The sequence below is a fragment of the Chelonia mydas genome, chromosome 8 (assembly GCF_015237465.2).
Source record: "Chelonia mydas isolate rCheMyd1 chromosome 8, rCheMyd1.pri.v2, whole genome shotgun sequence".
NCBI lineage: Eukaryota > Metazoa > Chordata > Testudines > Cheloniidae > Chelonia > Chelonia mydas.
In genome coordinates this window covers 6,716,379-6,733,743 of record NC_057854.1, presented here as the reverse complement: position 1 = coordinate 6,733,743, position 17,365 = coordinate 6,716,379, and the positions used below count along the sequence as shown (strand labels likewise).

The window sequence follows — 17,365 nt, the reverse complement described above, 5'->3', positions numbered from 1 at the left end:
GACAAGTGTTCAGGTGAATTAGTCTTTATCTTGACCTGGGAGCCTGGGGTTTACCTCGACCTGCTAATTCATATGAAAACTACAACCTGCCAGGCCTTCGCTAGGCTTTTACCTTGTGTTTAGTTAACGCAATTTAGCAAGACACCTGTTTTCCATCCGCAGAGGCTAGTAGAATTAAGAAGCTGATGACTCAGGTTACATGAATTATAAGGTACCCAAGGTGGTATGAGCTGGGAAATGCCTGTCTATACATCCTCAGGTTTCAGGACATCAGCCAGCTACTAAGGGTACATCTACGCAGCAAAAAGGGGGAGCTAACTTGGGTTGAAATGGTGGTGAAGATATAGCAGCTCAGCTTTTAACTTGGGTTAGCAGCTTGACTTCGAGCCTACAGAGGAGCCAGCAATAGCTAGGTGTGCTCTGCGTATTTTATGTCTTCCTCTGGAGCATCTGGCTTACTGGCCACTGTCTCAGACAGGATACCGGGCTAGATGGACCATGGGTCTGATCCACCCTGGTAGTGCCTGTGTTTGGAGAGAACTTCTGCAACCTATAAAACATCAACACCCTTTTGTGTTCGTGGAGGGAGGCGGGTGGTGAGAAGCGACAAATAACATTTTATGTGGGGAGTTAATACCCCCCGCCAAAGGGTTCTAAAGTTTCCAATGGCCCATTGTGTTAATGCACTAGCCTTTTCGCTTCTGGCGTTCTGGGTCCGAACTAAGGCTGATCACACTGGTTCTGATAAGGTAACTAGCAAACCACCTCTCATTCCCCAGCTGAACCCGAACTGAACCTTGTGCCAAAAGCGGGCTGAGACCCAAAGGGTTCAGCTAAGCACTGTGTTCTCGCCAACCAAATGGGAGCTTTGCCTGTCATTGTTCCAGGCCAGCTTGGATCGTAAATGCGATGACTCGGCACCCCCAGCCTGGGGGATACTTGTCGCATTGCTCCGTGTGGCCCAGCCGACAGGCTTGGAATAGCAGGGCATGACTGAGGTGCATCGGCAGGGTCGTGTACGGTCGGACTGTGCAGTGCCTCCCTGCAGCGCACCTGGCTCTAACTGGGGCTGGCTCGCCCCTTCATGGATACTCACCTCCACCATCACAGACAAAGCAAGGAACTCAGTGGACCATGCTCTCTGGGAGCTAGAATTGAGAATTCTGCCCCTCGTCCTTGCTAACCCAACCCTATTAAAGCAAAACCTCGGAGCGATGTATCTGTCCGTCGAAGAGCTCCGCTAGAGTTAGGTTTCCGCTGGGTTGTTTGTAGCTCACCGATTCTGTAGCTTAGCGCAGTCACCTTCTCTTTCCTGTTCCTTCAGGAGCATGGCATCCCCACTGACATGGGGTACGCCGTGGCACCCCACCACTCCGGCGTGTACCCTGTCCACGTGCAGTTATATGAAGCGTGGAAGCAGGTTTGGGCGATCAAAGTCACGAGCACGGAGGAGTATCCCCATCTGAAACCAGCCCGCTACCGACGGGGCTTTGTCCACAATGGGATCATGGTAGGTGAAACGGGGCGTTGCGGCTATTCCTTGGGCCCCCTCCCTGCCCTAAACCTCCCACAATCAGCTAGGTTGCCAGCACGGCTGGCTCAGAGGGTTCCCGCTAAGACATGGAACTCTACACCAGTAGGTCACTGGTTTGAACGTTGCCCAGCAGCGACGCTCAGCTGGGCGCATCTCTCTGGGCGGCATGAAATGGAAGCGCTGCATTTCAGCCCCAGTCTAGTCTCCACTGTCGCAAACCACTCCCGCCACGGCAGTTTCAGCACAGAGGCCGGTGCAGGTGGATTTGGCCGGGTGGGCTAAATGGACCGTTTGGCGCTGTGACTCAGTCAGCAGGAGGAACAAGACCCACCTCTGCAGTACGGGTCCCCAGCATCCTGCCAGCTGTGGCAGCTTTGCTACAGAGACGCCCTTTCTTTCAGGAGATCATGGTAATGATTTCCCAGCATCCCTGGAAGATCTAGGGGTATCAGATCCCAAAAGACGAAGATTTCCCCCCCTGGAAATATGTGCGTGTGTGGGGTTCAGAGGTCAGGAGAATTTCCCCCTCCCCAAAGGGGGCAGGAGCAGCCCAGCTCCGTCCCTCCTGAGTAGAAGAATCTCGTCGGGGTGGGTTCCCAGGTGATGTTGAGGCCAGTGCTCATACCTGGCAGGTTGATACCGTCAGATCTTCCCTTAGTTTGGCATGGTGAGGAAGGAGCACCGGATTCCTTCCTGCTCTGACTCCTCTCTGCCCCCAGGTACTCCCGCGGCAGACCTGTGGCTTGTTCACGCACACCATCTTCTATAACGAATACCCTGGCGGCTCCAGTGAACTGGACAAGATCATCAATGGAGGGGAGCTGTTCCTGACTGTGCTACTTAACCCTGTGAGTGCTCTGCAGAGATTGGAAGGGCCCCTTGGCGCACACGGGCCTGTCCCCTCGGCTGAGGTAGATGAGTTTCCCTGTGATGGCCAGGGGCTCTCAGCCTGTGGTCGAGGAGGATGGGCAGGGCCTCCTCCAAGGGCCTAGTATGTTGGCCCTTGAATTGGACTGGCCACAGAGACACTCCTGGTCTCAAAAGTGAGAGTCAGAGACCAGACAAAGAGTCCCAGTCTCCTGCGTGGCTTTTTCTCCCCAAACTGGGGGGCTCAGGTCCATCTGTAACTGACCCCGCTTGGGCTGGCAGCAGGGTCTGACCCAGGGACGTTCAGTACTAAAAGCATGAAACGCTGCTCCTTGACTAAGGCTGGTAGCTGTGATGGGAAGCAGCCACGAGAGGAGGACAGAGACCCTTGCTCTCCTAATGGGTGTGTTACATGTCCGGGGTCCCGCGACTTTATCATCGGCGTCGGTCCCCGTTTGTTCCTCCCAGTTCAGAGCTGGGCCCAGGTCTCCCCAGTGTCGAGAGCAAAGTAAAGTTGTCCTGAGATGGACTCAGAGCACTGACTAACTCCTGTCCTGTCCTCTTGCTGCTCCGTTGCAGATCAGTATCTTCATGACCCACCTGTCCAATTACGGCAATGACCGCCTGGGCTTGTACACCTTCAGACACCTGGTCCGCTTCCTCGACTCCTGGACCAACCTGAAGCTGCAGACGCTGCCGCCCATGCAGCTGGCGCAGAAATACTTCCAGATCTTCTCCGCGGAGAAGGATCCACTGTGGCAGGTACAGAGGCTATGCTCTCAGGCTGGCTGGCTTGAATGGGGGACAGGAGGCTCAGGACTACCAGGGAATTGAGGACCGCACCAGGGGCAAAGAGGGCTGGATTTTGTTCTATTGTGAGTGAATTTGGCTCTCTTGAAAGCGAGCAGCCAGTCAGCTAGGCACAGTGCGTGCGATGCCGAGTGCGAGGTTCTGCTCCCCTACTGCCTTCCTCCTAAGTGAGAATCCAGGCCAGGGTGGACAACACACCGAGTCCTGCTCCCGACCATATCCCTGCCCCAGGGCTCACAACATGAGTGCAGAAAAGGGCATGTGATAGTAACACTCAGATTCTGCATAGCACAGATCTGTATCCGTGGAGCTCAAAGCTTGTTACAAAGGAGGGTAAGTTTCATTAACGCCATTTTACAGCAGGGAAACTGAGGCACAGAGCAGGGCTGTCACTTGGCCAAGGTCACCCAGCAGGCCAGTGGCAGAGATGGGAGTAGAGGCCAGAAGTCCTGACTCCTAGTCCAGTGCCCTACCTGCTGGACAACTCTTGCCTGCTGTAGGAGGGTTCAGCTCTGTGCTGACTTCCAGCAGCCTCTAGCTCTCCCTCCTCATTACAACCTTGGCACCCATCATCAACGAGAACAGGTAGTCTTCACTGTATTTATTAAAGGCCTATGGGGCATCGAGGCCTCTTCTCCCAGCCGCCCCCTGGTTGCGCTTCCTTGATCCTCTTCCTCCGGTGTTTCAGGATCCCTGTGAGGACAAGCGGCATAAGGACATTTGGTCCAAAGAAAAGACATGTGACCGGTTCCCAAAGCTTCTCATCATTGGACCTCAGAAAACAGGTACTCCAGTTCCCCTCCATCGAGCTGCGCAGCACAGAACCAGTGACGCCGACGCAGCCGATCCCAGCGCGCGCATCTCCGCTTCGGCTGTGCTATTGCACCGTTCGTGCCGTTTCTCTTTATGCGGGGGATTGTCTGGTTCTCCATCCGGCGGCCAGCAGCTGCCTCCCTGCATTCTGCCTACCCGCCTGTTGGCCTTGGAGGACTGGGCAGGTCTGAGCTGGTATTGTTCCTCTAGTTGGGTCCTAGACCCTCCATCTCTTCCTTGGAGGACGGCAAAGCCTACCTGTGCCGGGCTGGAGCGGGAACCTGAACTGGGTGCCCCAAACGGCCATGCATGGGGCAGCCTGTGGCAAAGAGGGGAGGGAACGTTGTCTGGTTCGCTAAGGCGCAGGGTGGTCACTGCTGTGCCTCCGACCTCAGCTCTGGTTCCTTTCCGTTTAAAGGGACGACAGCCCTCTACCTGTTCCTGGGGATGCACCCGGACCTGAGCAGTAACTACCCCAGCTCGGAGACTTTTGAGGAGATCCAGTTCTTTAACGGACACAATTATCACAAGGGCATTGACTGGTAGGCCTTTTTTCATGCTACCCCGCGCCGGGGTCCCGGGTGTACTGGGGGTGGGGGAAGCTGCAAGCTTAGCGAAGAGCTGTGCGTGGGGTTTGCCATGTGGCTCCAGCTCATGGGACCAACATGTCAGGGCAGGAGTCCAAAATTCCCCTAGCAGACTGTCCGTTGCCCTAGACACCCATTCAGCCAAGCCGCCCCTGGGCTCAGTAAGGTGACTAGATGCTGAGCAAAGGAAGTGCCTGGCTAGATCCATCTGCAGAGCATCTTAATAAACACACCCGTTACCCATGTGGACTGGGCCTGCTACCGGCACGTACTCGAACCTCCGCCCTCTTCGGAGTCGTGCCGTGGCCACGGAGTTCTTTATATTGCGATGGAAGAGGGAGGGCCCGGTGCCAAGATATCATCTCAGAGGACAGCCTCACTGCGTTTTATCGACGTACCCCTTCCAGGGAGCCCTCGTTCCATTGTGGGAGGCTCCGAGCTGCACTTGGCAGGGGGCTGATCTACACATGTACAGTAGAGCCCCAGGTCCGGGTCACAGCACACGTGTCCCCTGAACCCGTTCCATCGCTGTTCCGATCTGTAGTGTAGACAGGACCTTCCCCAGGTGCGGAGCCGGAGCCCTAGACTGGTAGTGGTCAGACATGAGGTGGCTGTTCAGGGCAGCTGCGGGGGGCGATCGGTAGCGTGTGCTGGATCCTGAATATAGAACGCGTGATATACAATAGTCCGGCTCCGTTGTCTCCAGGGCAGGGGGCCAGGTGTATTTCTCTGTCGCCCTCCCCGAGTGCCCTCTCATCCCCCGCCTCATGCAGTGACCTCTCTGCAGGTACATGGAATTCTTCCCCATCCCCTCCAACACCACCTCTGACTTCTACTTCGAGAAGAGCGCCAATTACTTCGACTCGGAAGTGGCCCCCAGGCGGGCGGCCGCGCTGCTCTCCAAGGCCAAGGTCATCACCATCCTCATCAATCCTGCAGACCGGGCCTACTCCTGGTACCAGGTCAGCTGCTCGGCTGTCGCTGCCTCTTCACAAGGCGGCTCCTTATGCTCCCGCTTGGGGCTGACTTGGGCGGGGGCGCGGCGCTGCGCGGGAATGAACGGAAAATCCGCTGTCCCGCGCTGGGTCGGGCGCGCTCTGCGCTGTCCTGCGGGGTGGCTGCGGGTTGGCAGCCATGGCAGGGGCCCTGGCCTGCACCGGAGGAGATGGGCGTCCTCAGGCCGATGTCCGAGGAAGAGGTGATCCAGTGGTCTGTTAAGTTAGGTGTGGGGTGGGGTAAACAGTTACCCTGGGGGCCGGGACACTCCCCAGGGAAAGGAAAGAGCCCTACAGAACAGGGTGTGGTGTGTGCAGCGTACCCCACGGTTCTGTGCGAAGCAGCAAGCTAGACGCTGGGAGCCCAGTGACTGCACTGGGGCTCAGAAACCTCCCAGGAGCTCACACGCAGCCTTGGACTCAGATCCCGGTAACGCTGGCCAGACCACTGGGGTTTTGTCATGCTGCCTGAGAAACTAAACCAGTTTGCTGCTGTCAACAGCACCAGCGAGCTCACGATGATCCAGTCGCTCTGAAATACACCTTCCATGAGGTGATCACAGCTGGGCCTGAGACTTCTCAGAAGCTCCGGACACTACAGAACCGCTGCCTCGTACCGGGCTGGTACGCCACCCACATTGAGCGCTGGCTGAACGGCTATCATGCCAACCAGGTAGGAAGGACAAAACCGCTGGGCCGTGTTCTCATCGCAAACTGCGGTGCCGAGAGCACTCCCTCTGTGGGGGGAGACAGCAGTGCTGCACCGTTTGGGCATAGAATCCCATTGTCAAAGCGCTACCGTGGGATTCATGGAGCTTCTGCCATTTGCCTCTTGCATAACATCCTCTCTATACCCAGCCCTGGTTAGGGCAAGCTGTGATCAGGAACTCAGCGTAACAGGACGCCTTTGGGACCTGTGACTGTTTATGACCCAGAGCGCACAACCATCTTCTTCGCCCAATCCCAGTTTCCGTGGTGGTTTCTCAGATCATGGGGATGGAGTTGGCATGGAATGTATTAGTCTCCTCTCCTCTCGTATCCATTGCATTGGAGCAGGGGGTGTGTGTCTTCGCACGAGTGTGCAGAGAGGTGTCAACCCATCAGACACACATCTGGCTCCAGGAGCTCGGCCTTCAGTCCCACTTTTGAGCTCTCAGACACTCAGAAAGGGATTAAAAGACTAGAATTATGTCACAGTAAAGTTTGAGTAGCAGCCATGTTAGTCTGTATTTGCAAAAAGAAAAGGAGTACTTGTTCCACCTTAGAGACTAACAAATTTATTTGAGCATAAGCTTTCGTGAGCTACAGCTGAATGCATCCGATGAAGTGAGCTGTAGCTCACGAAAGCTTATGCTCAAATAAATTTCTTAGTCTCTAAGGTGCCCCAAGTACTCCTTTTCTTGTCACAGAAAAGGGATTTCTGAAACTTGTCCAGACCAGGAAGGAACCAGTCAGTGTGGTCATGGGAGGGTGATTATTATGTACCACTGGTGGGCTATTATGCCAGGCTGCTGAGTGTGTGCTGTATGCTATGCCAAACAAATTGCAGGGCTCCTTTTTAAAGAGCTTATAACCAAAGGGCATAGAGAGTACAACACAATACAGAAGAAATGCACAGCAGACTGTATGGTGTTGAAAGTTTTATGGGACTGTTTCATGTCCTTGAATGCCCTTCAGACACTTTCTAGCTGTGACTGCAGCATCAAAGTGCATGACAAAAATAACACAAGCTCTGTACTTCATAGCGCTCTCTGCAGCGGATTTATACCTTGTGATCGGGCCGCTCTCGGTGTAGTTACAGCACACTGGTCACCATACTGTCTGTGCACTGCATACAAGAGTTAGTCTCGGCATGGTTCTGGAAAGGACGTGTTGCTAGATTTTTTTTTTTGAAACTGTGGCACATGTAGCTGTGTGCACACAACCGTACACTTGATGTGCCCGTGCAAACGGCGGATTTGTGCATGCACATGGCTAGTTGGGCATCTAAAATGACCATGTGTGTGCACATTTTATGCCCTTAACTTGGACATCTGCAGTTGTAAATGCGCAGTTCTGTGCACGTAAGTGTGAGAATTTGGGACAGATTTTGGTTCACCGTTGGTGGGGTTGTGGCCCCGATGTCTCTGTTCTTCAGAGAAAAGCGACTTGCCTGAAAGTCACTGCGGATGAAAGAGCTCATGCAGGTTTGTGCCTTGCATCGTGCTCTAAAGGAGGAAAGCCATGAATTCCTCCTGCAGCAGGGAGTTCTGTAGGTGGGCACTTTTCATTGAGTGTGCCTTGTCCTCAGCTGCATCAGTGCTGCCGACGGGGGTGTTCTTGGAGTGGGACAGAGAGAGGGGCCATCTGAGCGGTAGTTCGCTCCTAGCTCACTGAGGGCTCTGAAAGAGAGGACGAGCTGTGAATGGAGAATCAGCGTCGTGCTTCATGCACTGATGTGACGTGTTTCACCTGCCGCATATTCAGCCACCGGCCACCGAATGGCTTCTGTGGCCCGGCCAGTGCTGAGGAAAGTGGAGTCAGTTGCAGGGGCGAGAGGAAGGATTGTGTCTAGTGGCTAGGGTGGTAGTCTGGGGCTGGAGAGGCCTGGATTGAATTCTCTGCCCTGCCACAGATGCACCATGTGACCTTGAGCAAATCACTTTGCCTCTCTGTGCTTCAGTTCCCCATCTGTAACGTGTGTGTGTGTGTGGCAGAAATAGCCCTGTCCTACCTGTCAGAGGTGTTGAGGGTAAAGATAGTGGGGTGCTCGGGCACGGGGGGGCTATAGAAGTACCTAAGGCAGATTGTAGCAGCCCAGGGCCCAGGACTTTTCAGCTTGGGGGGATATGATAGAGGTCTATAAAATCATGAGTGGGGTGGAGAAAGTGATTAAGGAAAAGGTATTTACGTGGTCCCATAATATAAGAATTAGGGGCCACCACATGAAATTAATGGGCAGCAGGTTTAAAACAAATAAAAGGAAGTTCTTCTTCACACAGTGCACAGTCAACCTGTGGAACTCCTTGCCTGAGGAGGTTGTGAAGGCTAGGACTATAACAGGGTTTAAAAGAGAACTGGATAAATTCCTGGAGGTTAAGTCCATTAACGGCTGTTAGCCAGGATGGGTAAGGAATGGTGTCCCTAGCCTCTGTTTGTCAGAGGGTGGAGATGGACGACAGGAGAGAGATCACTTGATCATTACCTGTTAGGTTCACTCCCTCTGGGGCACCTGGTATTGGCCACTTTTGGCAGACAGGATACTGGGCTGGATGGACCTTTGGTCTGACCCAGTATGGCCGTTCTTATGTAAGGCACCTGTCTGTTCTCGGGGGCGGGGACAGATCCAGTTTGAAGCCAGCATGGAGCTGGTACCAGACTAAACCCCCCCTCCCCGTTTTATTCTTGCAGATCCTTGTTCTGGATGGCAAGCTGCTCCGAACGGAACCAGCCAAAGTGATGGAAACAGTCCAGAAGTTCCTTGGCGTGACGAACGTCATAGATTACCATAAAACCCTGGCGTGAGTTCTCTTCGTACCCTCCTCTTCCTCCTTCAGCCGGCGTGGCCCTCAGGGCTGCGGCCCTGTCATTCCAAGCGTTGGGCTTTCTCTCCCTTCCCCCGGGGCAGGTCTCCCATCAAGGGGATGGTTGGGTAACGCGAATGAAGCTGGATTAGCGCCATGGTAGAGGGGAAATCCTGGCCCCACTGACATCAGCAACAAAGCTGCCATTGATTTCAGTGTGGCAACATTTTGCCCCAGGACTCAAAGCCATATTTGCTTGGGACCAGAACCGGCACCTGAGCCTCCTTCCCTTGAGGCTTGGCTGGGTTTTCTGAACACGGTTCCCGAGACACCAGTACCACAGTTTTGTGAGCTCCCTGCCTGCAGGCCAGAAGCTTGCAGCAGAGGAAGGGAGGTCGACGCCTGCCTTGCCCAGATGCTGGGTGTCCCTTTGCGCTTCTTATTTGTGACCCCGACAGAGGGTCTGTCCTTCTCCGCTTGGCCAGGGCAGTATTTTGCCGTGCTGCGTTTCCGGTGCTATGGAAACCACTGTTGGCAAAGGACCATCTGTGCCCACCCAGTCCCATGCGTGAGTTCTAGACACAGCAACTGAGCGGTTCGCTGCCTGCACCAGGGCCAGAAACGGGGCAGGGAGGTGGTGTGGTGGGTCACGCTGAAGTTCCATCTGGCAGCTTTTCTTGTCCTTTCATAGTAAGAAAGGGAGTGCTTGGTAGGGTTGAGTTATTAATGACTTTTCCCTCCTCTGCGACTTAGAAGCCACAGAATATTCCTCCCCAGCTTATGACTGCTTTTTTTAAAATATACTTTTCTTAGGAGAGCCCTTCATTAAGAGCTTAAGAAATTAAAACATGCCATTAAAACCGTAAGTTACCATGGGCAGTGCTCCTGTAAAAATCTCTACTTAGCCCCAGGCCTGGCTTGCTGTCTACACAGACTGGTGTGTCCTGTAAAGCGCTGTGCAACATTACAAACCAAAGTGCAGTGACGGTCTGCAAGAAGGATGAAGGCGTCCCCATGAAGGTTGCCAGAAGCTGGGAATGGGCGACAGGGGATGGATCACTTGATGATGACCTGTTCTGTTCATTCCCTCTGGGGCACCTGGCACTGGCCACTGTCGGAAGACAGGACACTGGGCTAGATGGACCTTTGGTCTGACCCAGTCTGGCTGTTCTTATGCCAGCATCTCACAGAATCCTAGAAATGTAGGGCTGGAAGGGATCTCGAGAGGTCATTTAGGCCAACCCCACACACTGAACCAGCATACCTAGAGCATCTCTGGCAGGTGTGTGTTCAACCTGTTCAACCTCCAATGATGGAGATTCCACACCCTCCCTTGGTAACCTATTCTAGTACTTAACTATCCTTATAGTTAGAAAGTTTTTTTTTTAAAATATCTAACCCAAATCTCCTATGCTGCAAACTTAGCCGATTACTTCTCTGTGTCCACTGAAGATAGGACAAGAACAGTCATTCAACGTCCTCTGTATAACTACCTTTTACGCGTTTGGAGACTGTTGTCATGTGCCCCTTCAGCCTTCTCTTCTAAAGGCTAAACATGCCCAATTCTTTCAACCTTTCCTCCTAGGTCAGGGTTTCTAACCGTCTTACCATTTTTGTTGCACTCCTCTGGATTCTCTCCAGTTTGTCCACATCTTTCTTAAAGTGTGGTGCCCAGAATGGGACACTGTATTCCATCTGAGGCCTCATCCATGCTGAATAGAGCAGGACAATTACCTTCCGTGTCTTACATGTGAAACTCCTATTAATACAGCCCTGAGTGACATCTGCCTTTTTTGCCGCAGTATCACACAGGTGACTCGTATTCAAATTGTAACCCACTGTAGCCCCCAGATCCTTTTCAGCAGCACTGCTGTCTAGCCGGTTATTCCCCATTTTGTAGCTGTGCATTTGATTTTTTTTTTTCCTTCCTAACTATAGTACTTTACACTTGTCTTTACTGAATTTCATCTTGTTGATTTGAGACCAGTTCTCCAATTTGTCACAGTCATTTTGAAGTCTGATCCTGGCCTCCACAGTGCTTGCAGCCTCTCCCAGCTTGGTGTCATCTGCATATTCTATAAGCATGCTCTGCACTCCATTATCCACGTCGTGAATGAACACATTGAGGTAGTAGCAGACCCATGTCCTGGAGAGCCGTCCATCCCTGAGGATCTTAGAACAAAGCTGTTCCTTGGCCATGTTTTGATAAATGTTACTGACTTCTCCCCTCTTCTTGTAGGTTTGATCCAAAGAAAGGATTCTGGTGCCAACTGCTGGAGGGAGGGAAAACCAAGTGCTTGGGGAAAAGCAAAGGGAGGAAATACCCTGAGATGGATTCAGATGTGAGTAAAGGAAACCTTGCATGATTGCCACTAAATGAGCCTTGCTTTTGCTGTTTTTGCAAAATAGTTTCCCCGCAACAGTAGAACATCTGTGTGTCTCAGCAGAACACAGGAGGGGCGGGGGGTGGAGGGGCATGTACGTCAGAGTGCACTAGAAAACTGCATTTACACTTGTGAGTCTGGTTTAGTACTGAGCATGGAAGGGAGGGGCTGGTGGGTGGATAGTGGAAAGCTAGTCCGGTTCATATCCGAAGCGCTGGAGCACTCTAATGCATTGACTGCAGCAAGTTCCTGGCACACGCTGACGATTACCATTATTGATGATCTCTGTCCTCTTTCTGTTGCAGTCACGAGCCTTCCTGAGGGATTATTACCGGGACCACAATATAGAGCTTTCCAAGCTGCTGTACAAAATGGGTCAGACGCTGCCAACCTGGCTGCGGGAGGAACTCCAGAACGCTAGGTAGCTGCTGCTATCCTCGCCTTACTGAGCAATAGTGACGCGAGCCCATGAAGAAGATCCCAAATCTAACACCGAGCCAAACAGACAGGAGCGGGAGGGAAAGGCCACCAGGGAAGAGCATTTCTGAGCAATAGTCAGCCAAGGTCTTTGAGCGAGAACCCATGTGGTCATCCGTGTGGCGAACGGGAGCAAACTGTCTCTTCTGAGGTCCTTTAAAGTTGAGCGACTGCCTGACTCTGCAAACCCAGGGCAGATTCCCCAAGAGCTGTTGTCTTCTGAGGTCCCTGTCGCTTCCTGGGTTGTGATGTCACTTCCTGATGAGGGGGGATTCCCCGAAGATTCTCTGCTTCTCCACCCCTGGATGGGGCTAACTTCTCCACGTCTAAGATAGTATTACAGCAACTCTGCGTCTCTCCTCATCAGATAATGGAGCTGAGCACCCTTCCAAGATGTGGACAACTCTTTGCAAAGCTAGCTTGGAGAACAGGAGCACAATGTGCTGTTTGAGGTCTGAGGCACAAAGGGGCCAGCCAGAAGCACCGGCCGAAGTCTGCAATTAAGTTTCAAACAAAACAAAGTGAGACCGCATAAAGGAATGGAGTGCCCTGGGTTCCTGCAAGACCTAGCGCTAAACGCTTGGAGAGGTCTCTGGGTTTTTTAAAGAAGACTTTAAGACTTGGCAATATTTAATTTGTCACCAATGAATTTGCCCCCCCCCCTTTTATTTTATTGTATTTTATTTTGTTGAAGGGTGGGAGCTTGACAGATGACTATCTGTCCCATCTGGCAAGAGTACTGAACTGAGAACTGGTTCCAGAGTGGTTACGAAGTTAAAATATGCACCCTGCCCCCCTTCCCGTGTTGCAACGTTTTATATACGTGGTGTTTTCTGTGGTAAAAGACTGAGGTTGTCCAGTAGCCTCGTCACTGGAACGTGCTTTGATATACGAGCCAGCAGCTCAGAAGGGGGCAGACATCGGGCAGGGCAGACATTGGACTAACGGCAGCCGAAAGGATTCTGAGCACGTTGGACCCTCTTGGATACTAAAAGCTAAAGTATTTTAATAATTTTGTTCTGTTTTTCTGGTGCCACAAGTTTGTACCTGAGATACTAGGGTTTTATTTTGTCTCATTCACTGTTACACATGAAGGTGGGCAGCTGGTGCGGTTGGCTGGTCTATCTACTGACCAGTGATGGACAATTCTTTTTCTAATGACGGGATAAGTACCTTGATGCTCCATCTCTGTCTCTCTCTCAGTTTTATGCACTGCCGGTGTTTCAGTATTGAGGTTTCCTGCGAGTTTCTGCCCCCATCTGTCCCGGTGTGGGCGGGGCCGGTAGCCGTGCTAACGAAGAGCTGTTGCCATTGGTTCCTCGGCGAAGGTCCTGGATCCCTAAGCAGGCTGACGGTGTATCGCTCACTTAGGAGCGAAGGTGGCCCAGGGTCAGGGAAGACCCAGCTGGAAGGCTGAGAACCCCAAAAGAGTTGATCTGACAGTGCTGTTGGCTGAATGAGCCGCTTGCATGGTGGGCCAGGAGAGCCTGGGTGTAGTAGTTTGGGGAGGAGGAGTGGGAGGGGGCGAGTTCTTTTATCTCGCTGCTCCACAGAGGTTTGGAAAAGAGAACTGGGAAGCCTAGCCTGGGGAAGGTGCCTCCAACAAGGAATGAAGAGAGGAGACTGTAGAAGATGACGTGAATGCCAGTGTCTCATGGAGCAGGTTCCAAGGGCTCGTGCAGGGTTCTTGGACCCAGTACTCTTGGGAGCTGAGAATCGCCTAAGATTAATTCATCGGGTATCTCCCCAACTGGACGTCACTGCATTAGCACCTGAGTACGTTCACATGGAAGGGGGCCTAGCAAGGAGATTGGGTTGGAGGCGGAAAAGCAAGGAGTGTTTCCCCCATAGGCCTTCAGGCTTCCCCCGTGCCAGTCACTGAGTTCCATGTCGTCTTCCTCTCATGGTGCCATGCTGGAATGGTGGGGAGTGAGAGATCCGCATAGACCTAGTCCCTGGGGTGTGCTAATGGTCTTGCGTTGCCCTCTGCACCAGCTAGGCTCTGATTCTGTGAGTCTGCCCCATCCTGGGACAGCCCCCTTCTCCGGGGGCACGTTCCTAATGCTGTTTAAAACAGCAGTGCCACGGGACCCCTCTGGCACTTGCAGTAACACGAAAGCTTCCTCCCCTCCTCAGACACTCGCCTCCCACGAGAGCAGTCGCGGGGGGGGGGGAGGGCCTCCCTTTGCAGCCCCTGTTCAATGACGGTATTCTACATATGCAGTGTTGTTGCAGCCATGTCAGTCCCCGGATATTAGAGAGACAAAGTGGGGGAGGCGATACCTTCTGTGGATGAGAGAGACCAGCTTTCGAGCTTACACACGCCGCCCTTGTCTCAGTATTATACGTGGCCTTTTCCTTTGCACCGAGCCGCCTTCCGGCCGCTGTTAAGCGGCATTGGGTACGTCCGCGCTGGAGCTGAAGGTGTCGTTTCCGGCTCAGGCAGATGTTGAGCTAGAACCAGAAGTGGCAGGGTGGGCTGAGTCCGACCGCACCCAGGCCCCTGGGGCCGTCCTCAGGCTGCCAAGCTCCTGCAGCTTCTCTTTTTAGAGCGCGAGTACGTCTACTTAGGCTGAAAATTACACCTCACCTCCAGGGTAGACGTACCCTTTGAATAACCAGAGTAGGAGCCGTGGGCAGGCCAGGATCGGCTCGTCCCCCTCTAGTTTTGAGGGGGAAGGTGTCGGTGAAATGCAGCGTGATTCTTATGCAGCCTCTTGCAGTTTCCACCGCCACCCGCTGGAGCCGGGCTGTGGAGAAGCAGCATGTTCTCCTGCTCCATGGCTTGTTGCAGTTACAGCAGAGGAGCCCAGGACATCTTCTCTTCTCTTCTAGCTTCTCCTTGCTGCAGGGCTGGGCGATGAGTTGAGGCTAGCAGACTGCTCTCTCTCGTTGAGCGCGGTAAGAAGGAGCGAGTGAAACCAGGCACGTACGCCAGCAGCCAGTGAGGCTGGTTTGTCGCCCCGTCCTGTGCGTGTGGATTAGGTGCATACTGTGCCATGGCTCGGGGAGCGTTGATCCCAACGAATGGTTTGCTGGAGTTTTCAGTATATCCATGATGACACTGACAGTGTCGCTGCCATCTTGGATTTTTGCCTTCTCCGCTCAAACAGGCGTCTTAGGTTAGAGCAAAGCTTCCGCGGTGGCCATGGGGTGAGAAGGGGACTCACTTCGTGGGGGCATGAGTCTGAAACGGCAATCGGGGCTGGTGCCTAGGGGGCACTTTGTGGGCCCTGCCAGGTAGAGTGTTTTAAATCACTAGTGCCATGGGTCGGTCTAAGCATCTGCATGTGCTCTCTCTCACACACACTCACACACACACGCTAATCTCTTTCTGCTGAGAGTGCTGGACTCACACGCTTGCACATTGCAGCCATGTGAGAGCTCCCTGCTCTAAGGGTCTCTTCTCCTCGATGCGCATTGCAGTGCCCACCAATGTGTAGTATAGCCCCCTTGGGCCGTGGGGTTTAACAGACGAGACCCTTTCCCGTTGCTTTCTGCCAAGATAACAGCTAGCTCCAGCAACTGGCCCTATAGTGCTCATCCGCCGGCTCGTTGCTGCCCTGCCGCGTGTGCAGAGACAGAGAGTGCCTGACGCACCCTACGACTGCCCAGTCCTATCTAGTCTCTCTCCTTTAGTCGCTGTTCGGCTAGCCTCCAACACAGGCTCGTATAAAGAGCAACCTGCAGCTTCTGCCCCCTCTCTGATTCATTCCGCGACGCTGCGGTCTCTGGCTGGGAGCAACCACGGCACCAACCTGTGACCTTCCCAGGTGGAACGGAGCAGGGTAGGAGTGGGCCGGCTGGAAGCAGGGAAGCAGCCCTGACAGCCAGATGAGCCCATGCTCCTCTTGGCACCTAGGCAGCTCCTATCGCTGCTGCTGTCAGCTTTCCAGGAGCCAGGGGAGAACTGGACTCTCCGACCCCTTGGTGATTGGCAGCAGCAGGAAGGAAAAGGCAGCAAAAAAGCACTCCGTGCAAAATATCTCGGCCTTTCAAGAGGGAGGAAGGCTCACTCCCATGGTGTCTGTAAAGCCAGGATCCCACAATAGGGCCTCAGTTTCCCACCTGCATGCCCAGGCCCATGGTCCCTAGAGGGATGTTGCGAGGCTAGAATGGATGAACGTAAAGTGCTTTCTCCAGCCACTGATGCAAGTCTGTCCCGGTTGCGTCAGGGTGTCTTAGGCTCAGCTTAGCTCACGGGGAAGTGTGTCTGAGCGCTCCTACCCACCAGCCCTCGCGCAGCCAACGGGGCGGAGGCGGGTGCCCGAGGAACGAACCACCTAGCCGGGTGCGTATTGACGGAAGCCACCACTGGAGTGGTCCCTAAGTGTTGCACTTCACGAGAGGCGAATGGTACCTGCCCCGCCTCCTCTGTCGATCGCTAGCGCGGTCACTGGGCGGCGCTGGAGAGCGAGTGGGGAGAGAGACTCCCAATAGCTGGGCTTTTTAAAACCGTTCTTTTACCTTTTGTTATTGACAAAAGAGGGAGCCCCCTGGGGGTTCCCGTTTTTATTTTTGCATGAAATTCTGTATAATTTCCCCGGGGGTGGAAGGTGGGAGAAGTCGGTATTTCCTGGGGGAGGGGGAGGTGCGGGAGGATGGGGGAGGGGATATCTCAGAGTGTCTTTGCCCCTCCTTTCAACCTTGTTGAACCCAGCCGTTTTGGGTGGCATTCAGAGAGTCTGTCTCACTAATAACGTATGGTCCTGTTGAACGAACTGCTAATAAACTGGGGCTCTGTTTGTAGTCACTTGCCTTGCCTCTGCTTGTGAACAATATCTTGAAAAGAAAACAGAAGGTCAGGGTTAGAGAGATCGGCTTGCTCCCTAAGGGGGTTCATCCTACGGCCTTGTCAGCGCACGTGCTGTACTGCTTGAATGTTCCCGGGATAGTTCAACCCTCCCAGCCTGGCCACAGCTACGTGGTATAAAGGTACGGGAAGGAAAGTCTGCCGTCCTGGTCTCAGGTACCTGTAGAGGGGTATACCTGTGTCCACATCAGGGATGGGACAAGTATAACTACTGGTAAAAATCACCCCCTCACTCACATAGTTACACAGCTACCTAAACTGCACAGAGCAGGCCTACGGTGCAGCCGTATTTGAGCTGGAAGGCGGTTCTCAGCTCATCTAGACAGACGCACCTGCGTTAGCTTGAGACGGGGTAGCAAGGGCAGCGGCTCAGCCAGCCACCCCAGTACACACCCAAGGGGTCCAGGCAGGTACATACCTGATAGATCTGCCCCTGCCCCGCTGTTCTTGGTAGCGTGTTAGCTCGAGGAGAGCTGGGAATCACGCCTCCCCGTTTGAATGCAGACGTTCCCTTCGTGAGCTGGGCGTGCAAATGCCATTGGCTTTTAATGCGACTTGTTCTTGGACTTCCTTTCAGCGGGA

At 53.5% G+C, this 17,365-nt stretch overlaps 1 protein-coding gene across 2 annotated transcripts in view; it reads left to right on the top strand.

Annotated features, from left to right (window-relative positions):
* Positions 1–16,719, top strand: part of NDST1 (N-deacetylase and N-sulfotransferase 1) — a 63,296-nt gene extending 46,577 nt beyond the window's left edge. For both annotated transcript variants that reach the window (XM_007071498.4, XM_043521278.1), the window contains exons 6-15: positions 1,325–1,510; positions 2,254–2,382; positions 2,981–3,163; positions 3,900–3,996; positions 4,443–4,566; positions 5,399–5,573; positions 6,109–6,279; positions 8,997–9,106; positions 11,349–11,451; positions 11,799–16,719. In XM_007071498.4, coding sequence (XP_007071560.1) covers positions 1,325–1,510; positions 2,254–2,382; positions 2,981–3,163; positions 3,900–3,996; positions 4,443–4,566; positions 5,399–5,573; positions 6,109–6,279; positions 8,997–9,106; positions 11,349–11,451; positions 11,799–11,918 — 1,398 coding nt within the window. In that variant the 3' untranslated portion in view covers positions 11,919–16,719. The remainder of the gene's footprint in view (positions 1–1,324; positions 1,511–2,253; positions 2,383–2,980; positions 3,164–3,899; positions 3,997–4,442; positions 4,567–5,398; positions 5,574–6,108; positions 6,280–8,996; positions 9,107–11,348; positions 11,452–11,798) is intronic.
* Positions 16,720–17,365: the final 646 nt, after the last annotated feature.